This window comes from Dreissena polymorpha, chromosome 2, assembly GCF_020536995.1.
Source record: "Dreissena polymorpha isolate Duluth1 chromosome 2, UMN_Dpol_1.0, whole genome shotgun sequence".
NCBI lineage: Eukaryota > Metazoa > Mollusca > Bivalvia > Myida > Dreissenidae > Dreissena > Dreissena polymorpha.
This window is the reverse complement of record NC_068356.1, coordinates 47,713,780-47,726,471: the sequence shown is the minus strand read 5'-3', so window position 1 is coordinate 47,726,471 and position 12,692 is coordinate 47,713,780. Positions and strand designations below refer to the sequence as shown.

Here is a 12,692-nt window from a genome sequence, read left to right as displayed (position 1 = left end):
TAAAAGGGATAAAAACAATATTTTTAGTTTAAACATGGTGGGATAAGGTGATCACCCCCTGTTTGAATTGACCCAGGGTAGGGACTAGTTCTGGCTTCCATAATTTTAAATGTCGCTTTTTATGATTTTTGACTGGCGCGACTTTATAGTTATGGACTAACCCCAATAGGAAAGTCAACCAGAAATTCCTGAAAAGTTGGCAAGTAACAAAGACCGGTCCAAAACAGCTTTTAAATGCATGTTTTTGGCTCAAATCAACCACTATATTGAAAAGATTGACATTTTTCACATTTAACTGATATATTCTTTCACAAAATACTATTAAACATTTAAAATTTATCTATTCTGCTCTTACATATCGAGAAAAACAGCGATGTGACAGACTTTCTTGAAATGCGAATCTCCCGAGATTTCACAGTCATATGACGTTATTTCTATTTTTAGTAACATACCATGTGCTCAAGTGTTTTCAAATTCAGAATGACATTTCCAGGTATTTTAGATTATTCTGGCTTGTTTTGTAAACAAATAGTAGTGTAAATACAAACTCAAAGTAAATATTATTTAAAACTACCTGATTCACACTGAAATAAGTTTTATAATTCACCAGACGTAAGTTGTTAATAAAAAATAATAGATTTCAGAAAACGAAAGTAATGTTTACAATTTCAGCAAAAAATGTCAAGGTCGATCCGAAAGTAGCCAAATGAAAACTCGTCACGTGACAAAGCGACAATGGCGTCAAAATTGTGAATTTCAGACTGATGGGTGTTATTTTCATCTATTGTAAGATGCATTTGAAACATTTGAACCCAAAAATATTCCCCGATGCAGTAATTTATATTCATTCACCAATACATGTAGAAATGTATCCAAGAAAATGAGCTTTCTTTGATTTATAGCGTGACATAAATATTTTACGACTCTGGTTGACTTTCGATACGGGGTTCGCTTCAGCGTACAGGTATGTCAATACTATATAAACTGTGCGCTGAAGTTTCTTTAGCTAGGTAGGGACCTGCACATGCTCATATGGTAGTGAGTTCCAAATAATAATAGTAGCTGGAAAAAAGGAATATTTATAGTAATTACAAGGGGTTAGGATTTGTCTGTATGAGAAAGGGTTTAAGTGTCTGGAATATCTGAGAGAAGGTTGAATGTAGTGGGGTAAGGGAACTGCAACCAGCCTATGTACCAGTGATAATTTTAGAAATCAAAAGTATGAGGTTTTCAATCTATGGGTCTCAGAGAAAAAGTATGTGTCCCGTCTTTGAGCAGAAGAAAAACATAGTGGATCAGAGTATTTCAACATTTTAATGACATAACATGGCTAACAGGTGCAATTAAACAGGAAACTTTAAAAGGCAACTGAACACTTTTATGACTAGATTATTTTTAAGACTTAAACAGGCCATTGTACATCACATTCACGCGTGTGTAGTGCAACAAACAATAACCCCACTTGACCATTATAATAGATGAGCATATTAACTAAAACTGCAATTTACCGACAGACATATCTCAACGACTGTAGCCATTAAGATGCAGTGTAATTTAAAACAAAGCACTACGACTATATGCTCCAGTAATTTTCACTGTTTGACTCACAAAAAGACACATGTTTGATCTCACTTGGGTGTTGTTTAAAATAATAAATTTTAGTGGTGTAAGAAGTAAAGTGTACTAGGTGTCCCTTTAATCCTATAGAATGCAATTTATTGCAGAGTTCCAAATCAACAACATGCCTTATAATGGGTTTCTTATCTGTTTATCATAATGAAAGTTTCAATTGCTTGCCCTAAATTCAATTAGCCCTTCCGAACATTAGACAGGCAAGGAGGACAAGAATTACCAAGCTGTAAAAATGTATGGATACAATATCTGAGTACTGGTTGATTTTTCGCTTAAAAGGGAGGAATAAATAATTTACACTGACAACTGTCGTTATTCTACAGAATTTGTTTTGGCTCTCTTACTTGGTCAGTTTTTATCAGGGCATAACCAAACATTCTAAATATGTTTATGAGCATTGAATGGAGGTACAGTTAACTAAATCCCACTTGCTTTGCATCATTCTGAAGCAAATATTGCCTGGAAACTAGTTTATAATAAATCTGTAATGTGTACTTAAATGTCCTGAGCATATATTGAAAAAATAAAAAGGCATCAACTTGAAACTTCTTAAGTAGGTAGATCTTATTGAGGTATGTGCAAGGCATGCAAACAAGAACTCTTACACCACAATTGTTATTGTCATTGCCATTTGTGATTATTTTACATAATTTTTTTTTTAAGTATATTTACACAATCACTAACCACCAAACACTCTTTTCTGTCTAGAGATATCATTCTTGTATGATTTCTAAAATATAATCTTAAATGCTTATTCATTATTAGTTTGTTTTTAAAATTCCTCTGCTATAATTAAAAATAAACTTATTCCTAAATATAAATAAATATCTTACATCAAATATTTGTGAAGAATTCATTTTTTTATTAAATAATACTGCTCTTATGTTGCAGAGAACATCTCCCAGCTTGCTTGTGGAAGGCCAGCGCAGATGTATGACTACACTTCAGGCTGATGACAAAAACATGTAAATGCACAATCTAATAACTATTAATTCCATAAATAATTAATTAATATCTATGTTTATGACCCACTTCAAAAAGGCCAGCATTAAGAGGTCGCACTGTGCGTCTGTGCATCCCACTGACATCCAATAATTCTTCCCTTTATGGAAACTTCGCTACATAATGTTGGATTTGAAATACAAAACATTTTTTTGACATGTGTTTCTATTTAAGACAAAAATGGAAAGTTTTTGATTGACATATCTTGTTTAACATAATGTTGAACATTTTAATGACTGGTAATTATAATTGTTGTGTAGAATACAGATACTACTGCACAAACCACTGACTCATCAGCTGGGAACTGCCTGTCATCAAGTGTTTCTATCCTTTAATCCCAGAACACTCTCCGGGCAGTGGATCTGTAGTGTTGGCCAAACACCATGGGTCAGTGGTTTAGCGTCCAGCTCTTCTCCTCTGTCATCATCCACAGCCAGTTGGATGCTTTTCTGCAGCTTGTCCAAGTCTGCCTACAGCCCTCTTCCTGTCACCTCCCTTGATCCCAATGTTGCTGAGCATTCTCCATACTGATTGGGCTGGGAATCCTCTGCACCCTATTTCAACGGGAAACAGCCAGGCACTCCAACCACAACTTTTACACTGTTCTTGTAGCTCAGTGTACTTTACCATTTTCCGCTCATAGACCTCATCACACCTAGTCTCCAAGGGTACAGTGAGTTCTATCATCACCAGTTTCTTGTCCTTGGGAGACCATATAACTATGTCTGGTCTCTGTGTGTTATGGACTATGTCTGGGAATACCAGCTGTTTTCCTAGGTCGACCTTCATCTCCCAACGCTCTGATTCATCAAGGATAGATGTTGCTGCGGTTCTTGCCTTCTTGGCAGTTTGTCCTTCCTTGATGAATTTGATCGTTGGTACTGCCTTCTTGTTAGAAGGTCTTGTCTTCCTTCTCTCCCATTCTAGTATGTCTGCTAGCTCCTTGAGGACCGTGTCGTGCCTCCATCTGTAGCGGCCGTGTGTTAGCGCTGTCTGGCAAGAAGAGAGGGTGTGCTGCATGGTTCCTGGTTTGTCGCACAGCTGACACTTTGGGTCTTCCACTAACCCCCATCTGTGTAGATTGACTCGAGATGGCAGCAGATCATGTACGGATCTCAGTAGGAATTTGAGTCGTAGTGTTCGTAGTGTCAAATGTCTACCCATGTCAGGTGTCTTTCTGTGGACTGCCATTGTGTCCATGCGCACTGTCCTCCCATCCCGACTGCTCTGGCGCGCCTGTCTTCCTCTTCTGAAAGCCTGATCTCATGGTGGACCATATGGCTTCTTTCTTTCTTACCTGCATTGCTCCAGCGTTGTGGTTTTGTACTGCCCAGGCCTTGTCTTCCTATAGCTGTGGTGCCTACGATGTCTTTGTATCGTAGCCTGCTTTCTGCCTGGGCGACTTCCTGGCTTGCTGACCACTTTCACCCTGTGCGTGTCTCGATGCCTGCCTTCCATATCATGTCATCTGATGACTCTTTGAGGGTTACCACCAGTCTTCCTTTGGCAACCTTGAACTCTTCAACTAGTGAGGTCATTGGGAGTTGAAGTTGGTTGGTTCTGCCATATAGTCCAATGCTAGTGAAACTAGGAGGGACACCAAGCCATATCCGGAGATGCCGGTTGATCACTCTCTCGAATCCTTCTACAGTGGTTGTAGCTATCTCGTACAGCATAAGGAGCCACATAAGCCTAGGTTGTAACCCATGTTGGTAGAGCCATGCCTTAAACTTGCCTGGAAGTCCTGTCTGGTCTATAAGCTTCAGGCCATCTTAGAGCTGGTTTTTGACTCTAGTGATGTTGTTAGTGTCCTTCAGGCTGGCGTCGTACCACTTGCCGAGGCACTTGACTGGACTGTCAATAATGGATGGAATTTCTTCCTCTTGCACCTGTAGAGTGAATCTTTTGGTGAAATTTCCCTTCTTGATGATCAGGCTCCTTGACTTCTTGGGTTTGAACTTCATTCGTGCCAAATGTGACCGTGTCCTGTAGTGGTACGAATAGTACCACTGAGATGGTGCAGCAAGTTACTGTTAGTACCTAGTACTTAGTTAGTACTTAGTTAGTACTTAGTTAGGGCTGTTAGTACCTAGCAGGCCTGTACATGTGTGGTGGTAGTGATGGTCAGGTCATCCATGAACCCCCTGCTGGATGGGAGGTGTATACCTGACGCTGCTCTGGTCCTCTGGTTTCCCTCTTCGCGGCATTAATGATCAAGTTCATGCCCATCATGAATAGTACCACTGAGATGGTGCAGCAAGTTACTATCCCCTTCGCTAACCTCTGCCGTGGCGTTGTCTGGTCATCGATTGAGAATCGAAGCTTTATGCCATCAAAGTAGCCATTTATGATCCCCTGTATATGCTCTGGGATATGATAGTGCTTCATTGCTTCTTCAATAAGCTTGTGTGGTTTGGAGCCATAGGCGTTGGCAAGGTCTAACCAGACGACTGTGAGGTCATTGTCGTTCACCTTTGCTTCACAGATGATCTGACTGATGGCACTGGAGTGTTCAATGCAGCCAGAGAAGCCCGGACCCCCCCCCCCTTTCTGTACTGATGTGTCAATGTACTGATTGGTTGTGATTCTTTATGAGCTTTTGAAAATTAGATTTTGATTATGGTTGCATGTTTTGGGGAAATCTATTTACAGTTTAAAATGTAATTAGAAAACCTGTTGTTGTTTTTTTACAGACCACATGAACATCCTCAGAAAGACATACAAGGTGGGGATCAGGAAGTCTTAAAACTGGTAAAATGCTAATTTCATTTAGTACATAGTTTTGAAACATTGTTGTTAGCGTTTTAAATATTTTAAGGGCTTAGTGTCTTTTCCAGGAACATCTTAAATGATGGTATATGGACGAATAGAAATTCAAAGGTAAACTTGATGGTTAACCATAGTGCCATGAGGGCATAAAATGTAAAGCCTAATGAAATACAATTTTTAAATATGAACAGTAAACACCCAAAATGTTCGCTATGCATAGGAAGTGTATTGTGTGTAAGATGCCTATCTTTTGCACAGAGTCAATGTCAAAATTAGAGGTCAATGTGTGACAATTCTTGTCAAGGTCACCACCAGTGTAACAAAAGGTCAAGTTGACAAATACTAAAAATAGAAAATTGAATTCCTTTCAAGAACTTTAGTTTGGTTTAGGTATTTTTCTGAAAAAAATGTTTGTGAATGTAGATTATAATCCGTTCTTGCATGGTTCTGCTACTAAATTGAAATGTTACTGCTAAATAACTTGAGTTTGCTTTGCTGTGTTTGTTTTGAAGCAATCTTATATGCAGACAAAGCCAAGGTCAAGGTCACTGTTACTTAAATAAGACAACAGATTTTACTCATATCATAGAGTTAAGATGGAGGTTTCAGATTGAATTTTGTGTTAAGGTAGCTTAAAAACAGACATTGCTGAGAATTGCATAGTTATTGAAATTAAAACAATAGGTTTAACAATTAATGTCTAATTTTGTTTCATTACAATTTTTTTATTGTATATCCTTAATTTTCAGGCGTGGTTTTGAATATACCTTACCATGTAAATATAACAGATATTGGCCATCAAATATGTCTTCATATCTTATCTGTTACATGATCAGGTGACTGACAGAAAATGTACATAGCACTATCAAAGCGGAAGAATAGTTGAAGGAGCTGTCTTTGGAACAGCTTTTATTGATAATGGCTTGTCTTTAAGCTCAGTTGGTATAGCATTTATCCGACAGTTGAGGGGGTGGCTAGTTTGAATCTCAGTCACATTATATAAGGTAGAGTGTGTCATGAAATTATTTGAATGACCATTCTCCCAATACACGAGAATCAAGTGGGGCAATAGTCAGTAAATGATATAAAAACACCAAGTATGTGTTATCGGCTTAGATTGGCAACGCTCTTGCCTTTGAAGAGTGCGACTTGTTCAACTTACTGCCATTATATCACTGAAATACAGTTTGAAAAGACGGTGAAAAATCCAAACACGTAGACATTTACTGACCTTGTTTCTTGAATAATTTAGGAGATAGACACAACAGAAGATGAAGATATCCCTGATGTCCTGTACAGTCATCTCTGTATCGAGGTGAAGGGCCATGACATCGCAGTACTCGACAGCTATGAAAAGTTTGTTCAGTTGGCATCCAAGTGTCTTGGGCTCACAGGATACTCAGTGTATGTAAATGCAATAGGTATCAGGGTGGCATAAAATATTGTCTATGTGTCCAATCTTTATCTAGAGCAGGGGCTAAGTTTTGTCAATAAAACGTTGGCATAATTACTTTTTTTTTAACAGCAATTTGAAAATTTATCTTTTGATTGCTGAACAAGTAAAATATTCACTGATTTTGCCAGGAATTTGATGTCATTTTTTGATAACTTCTATCAAAGTTAACCATGTTGACTGTCCAGCATGATTGTTTTTCCCCCAAAGGAGGACATATAGTGATCGGACTGTCCGTCCGTCTGTCCTTCCGTCACACTTTGTGTTTAGGTTTCTCAAAATGCTCATAACTTCTATGTCCCTTGAGATATAACCTTCATATTTGGTATGCAGGTGTATATGGACAAGGTCCTTCCATACGCACACAAATTTTGACCCTTGTGACCTTGACGTTGAATTAGGGTCCGCGTTTAGGTTTCAAAATCTGTGTTTAGGTTTCGAAAAATGCTCATAACTCCTATGTCCCTTGATATATACATGTAACCTTCATATTTGGTATGCATGTGTATATGGACAAGGCCTTTCCATACACACAAAAATTTTGACCCCTGTGACATTGACCTTGAACTTAGGGTCCGCGTTTAGGTTTCGAAATCTGCGTTTAGGTTTCGAAAAATGCTCATAACTTCTATCAAAGCATGTATAGGGGGCATATGTCATCCTATGGTGACGGCTTTTGTTGCTTTAAGCTCACCTGAGCACAACGTGCTCATGGTGAGCTTTTGTGATCACTTTTTTTCCGTCGTGCGTCGTCAACATTTTGCCTTGTGAACACTCTAGAGGCCACATTTATTGTCTGATCTTCATGAAATTGGTCAGAACATTTGTCCCATTGATACCTCGACTGAGTTCGAAACTGGGTCTAAAACTAGGTCACTAGGTAAAAAAAAAGAAAAACCTTATGAACACTGTAGAAGTCACATTTGATGCCCACTCTTCATTTAACTTTGTCAAAATGTTTGTCTAAATGATATGTTGGTCGAGTTCAAAAATGGTTCCGGTCCGTTGAAAAACATGGCCGCCAGGGGGCATAGCAGTATTCCTTATATGGCAATAGAGAAACCTTGTGAACACTCTAGAAGTCACAATTTTTGCCCAATCATCATAAAACTTGGTCAAAACATTGATTTTATTGATATCTCGGATGAGTTGGAAAATGGTCCAGATCGGTGAAAAAACATGGCCGCCAGGGGGCGGGGCAGTTTTCCTTATACAATCATTGTATTGCATCCGTATGTTACGACACTTGTGTGCAGTCAGTATACAATAAATAATTGTTTCAATAATGAAGGAACTGATACAGCGTAACGGTAACGATACAGCGTGTTTACATGATATTTTATTAAGAGAAAATGTCAATGCCAAATAATTCGCGAGATACCCCGGTACTTTAGTTGAAATTCACAACGAAACTTTTAATGGAAATTAAATGATCTCAATGTTGTACCCGCTACGAAATTTTAATTTACAAATAAATACACCCACGCCAATTTTCGCGCGCTTTTTATCAGGACAAAGAAATTCATTTCTTAAATGTAGAATTTTTTGTAACCTAAAATAGCTGTACATAACGCGTGTAAACCGTGGCAGGTTATTTACGCATGTTGCAACACAACGGTCCTGATTGGGAGCTTATTTCATCATATCTTTAAATAGAACCATATGCCGAAATTCATTTGACACTTTAGAAAATTTCAAACGTTTGTGTTTATGACTCTTATCGTCTATATTACCCACCCATAATTTGGTTTTAAAAATATAAATCGGGCATATATGCCTATGGGATTATTGATTAACAGTCGATTAATCCAATTATTAATTGACAATGCAAACTAATTAGCAGGTGTTAACCGCGTTCACAAAGTTGTCATTAATATTCATTTTCGGTTTCGTTACCGTTTTGAAGAATCCGCTATTGTTTTGATTTATTTAATGTTTGGCGTCCTTGGATATTTAACGACATCAAAAACGTTGTCGCCATTACTCATTGTTGTGGTTAACAAAGAATATCAAACTGCGAAATGATGTTGCATCATGTGCGCCAACTATCCAACCGGCTCTCATTATATTATTAGCCGACGACAAATGTTGATTCTGATTGGATGATTAAAATACACTGTTACTGTTTAAGACATTACCGCAAGTGATCGGTGACTGATTAGATAATTGATTGCACTTTGTTATCGGATTATAAGCAATACACAGTGTACAAACACATGGTCAGCGTGTTTGTTCTACGTATGTCTGTCAATAAACCGGGCTACCGCTCTTATAGATTTATAGTAGCCCGGCGGGCGTCAGCTGGAAAATTTCAGTAGCCCGATGAAAAATTTCGGTAGCCCCCGGGCTCCGGGCAATGGATTTGTCGGACACTGTACAATGCATGGCTTTAGTAAAACCTTGTTAACACTCTAGAGGCCACATTTATTGTCCAATCTTCATGAAATTTGGTCAGAAGATTGGTCTCAATGATATCTTGGATGAGTTCGAAAATGGTTACGTTTGCTTGAAAAACATGGCTGCCAAGGGGCGGGGCATTTTTCCTTATATGGCTATATATTTGTCTATAGTAAAACCTTGTGAACACTCTAGAGGCCACATTTATTGTCTAGTCTTCATGAAATTTGGTCAGAAGATTGGTCTCAATGATATCTTGAATGAGTTCGAAAATGGTTACGTTTGCTTGAAAAAAATGTCTGCCAAGGGTCGGGGCATTTTTCCTTATATGGCTATATATGGTTATAGTAAAGTCTTGTTAACACTATAGGCCACATTTATTGTCAGATCTTCATGAAACTTGGTCAGAATATTCATCCCAATAATATTGTGGACGAGTTTGAAAATTATGCCGATTGGTTGAAAAACATGGCCACCAGGGGCAACAATGTGTAGATTCTTTAAATAAAATATCACCATTTATTCATAACGTCTTCATTTATTTTTTTTTAAATTTAATTCAGTTGCCCAATCTTCATGAAATTTGGTCAGAACATTTGTTTCCTGTGTAGTAAAGTTTGGTTTTATTATGTAATTATTATGTACCATTAAGTGTTTTATTTAATTTTTCATAACAGAATTTTCATAATCAACAACTGTTTTAGTCATTATTACTTATGGTAAGCCTATCAACTAAGAGATAGCTGAAAGAAAGACAACATGTACACAATTTTGCAGTATCTATCTCCCTTGTTTAAACTGCTGAGTCATATTCCCCAATCTATTTTTAGTTCTGCTCTAGAATTTGTTAGACCCCAGATATTGATCATTGCAGTGTGTAACTATTTACCACTCAGCTTACTAACCCTCTCACTGTGCTGTGTGCCAGATGTTAATATCAGTGGTCAGTAATAAAAGCTGGTTGAACTGTTTGATATATTTTATTTCACAGTGGGAGTATTTAATGCATGTTTTTAACAATTAACAACAAATATGTAATTTAAAAGGGAACTTCATATCAAAACAAGATTCCATAATGATTCACTCTATATAATCATATTTAAGATATGTTAACAAATATCAAATGGATACTCTATGAAATCAATTTCAATTATAAGTCTCTGGAGATAAAAACGGAATCAGAATAACCTTCAAAATCAAGATTTACCTTTCTTATTTGCCAAGTTCATTTATCAAGATTAATCATTTTCAGGCTTTATGTATTTACACGATGTCAGAAAATTGAAAATAAAACGGTAATACACAATATTAATGAAATGAAATATAAAATTGATAATTTTTCATATTTCTAAATTGTTTAGTATAAAACAGCCTTCTGTTGAATAATATGTTTATAAAATGATTCAAGTAAACGGCAATACCTTTACTTAATTGAATTACAACCAGTCAGCAGTGTCATCCTGACCGGAAATAAGCGATTGTGGAATAAATATTTCGGCATTACATAAATGCTCACAAAGTTACATAACTCGTAACCATCCCGTGACCAGTTCACTTGCATAAGTAAACGAGACCGCACTAGCACACCTGGATACGACAGTTGAGTTCGAAAATTGTTTGGATCTATAAAAAAAAAACATGGCCGCCAGGGGGGGGGGGGGTCTTTTTCCTTAAAATTTTGTCAAAACATCAGTTATGTGTATGTCTCGGACGAGTTTGAAAATGGTCGTGATAAGTCGAAAAACATGGGCACCAGGCAGTGAAGCAGTTTTCTTTATATGTATATAGTGAAAACATGTGAACAGTCTAGAAGACATTATCTTCATGAAATTTGGACATATCTTGGAAGAGTTCAAAAATGGTTCAGCTCTGTTAAAAAAAACATGGCTGCCAGGGGGCCATTCGTTGTTCATTCTTCATGAAACTTGGTTAGAACATTTGTTTCATTGATATCTTGGGCTGCAAAGAACATGTCATTTCTTTTTATCTCAGGTGAGCGACCTTTGGGCCTCTCAGGCCCTCTTGTTTAGAAATGTTGGTTTGTACACTTTTTTGTCTGCGTTGCAAGTTGGACTGTTTGCACATGATCTTCAGAAACCTGTCTGAAAATAAATACCTTGACTAAATTGACGATCAGCCAAATAATGGCAGGCCTTGATCTTCATTTTGCTTTTTTAGCTGGTCTTACTCCTTTTTTTCCAAAGATACAACACAAGTTTGCCTTTTAAGCAGTTTCTACCCTTATATCCAACATATTTTGTGAGATATCCAACAAACAGGGTAAAAATAAAGAATTTGTTTAACAAAGACTTGAGGCAGCATCTCATTTTGGAAAAAAGCTAATCTTTTTTTTACTTAAATTAATTTTTGAATGCCCATTAATTAAATTACATAATAGGTCTCATATGAGTCTTTACCACTTACTAACATTATTTGTCTTGCAGTAAAAGACCAAAGTATGATGTTTTAAGAAGGTCCCCTTCTGAGGTCTGTACACATTTTCAAAAACACTACGTTCAGTATGAACAGAGGACGTATTACAGAGTATTTAATGTAAGTATGCATGGTTAATACAATATTCTTTTAAACAACTTAAAGCAAGATTATACGATTTTTTATTTGTGTTAAATTGTAATATATTGATAAAATATGTTACAATAACACAAATAGGCAAGAAAAAGTATACATTGAAGATGAATTTCATAAAATGCAGCAAAAAAAATTTGCGCCCCGAGCCGATTGTGAAAGAAGATATTTTTGTACATCCGAAGCATTCGTCTTTTTTGTTAGTGTTCGTGTGTCATATAAATAGATATCGTTCAGGAATTTAAAATGAACGGCTAAACTAAATTAAGATTCACATCGTACATGCATGATTTACATGCTGGCGAATTCGACTGTACAGACGATTTCAGAATTAAAATCTGGCTTATTTTGCATTTTTAGACACATGTTCTTCTTAACTTTTATTTCATTTATATTGAAAAATATGTTTAATAAGTCTTTTTTACACATTTTATATAAATTAATAAATATTTGACAAAATCGTATAATCTCGCTTTAAATTCATTATTGTAATACCGGTATTTAATGTTAAGTTATTGTTTATTAATTGTGACATAATTAACAGCAGTATGTCAAATGATCTATTTTTATGACATTAATATGTACATGTAATAGTTTATTTATCATGTGTTATAACAATGTGGTGGTGGCAAGATGGATATGTATTCCTCCAATTTTCAACTTTGCTAAATACAGGTATATATTTTTAATTACGACTTGTTTCAAGTCCCATGTTAATATTTTGTACATTTTGTTGCAGTTCACCAGGACCACAGGTAGCACAGCTGACACTTTCTTGGAATATATTCAGAGAAATCTCCCTGAAGGAGTGGCCATGAAGGTTACAAAAGTGAGTTGACTGCCTAAAAGACCC

At 36.6% G+C, this 12,692-nt stretch overlaps 1 protein-coding gene across 1 annotated transcript in view; it reads left to right on the top strand.

Moving 5' to 3' along the window:
• Positions 1-12,692, top strand: part of LOC127866950 (28S ribosomal protein S10, mitochondrial-like) — a 13,156-nt gene extending 464 nt beyond the window's left edge. Inside the window, exons 2-6 of the mRNA XM_052407819.1 lie at positions 2,524-2,597; positions 5,328-5,385; positions 6,656-6,807; positions 11,698-11,806; positions 12,579-12,692. Of these exons, the coding sequence (XP_052263779.1) occupies positions 2,524-2,597; positions 5,328-5,385; positions 6,656-6,807; positions 11,698-11,806; positions 12,579-12,677 (492 nt within the window). The 3' untranslated portion in view covers positions 12,678-12,692. The remainder of the gene's footprint in view (positions 1-2,523; positions 2,598-5,327; positions 5,386-6,655; positions 6,808-11,697; positions 11,807-12,578) is intronic.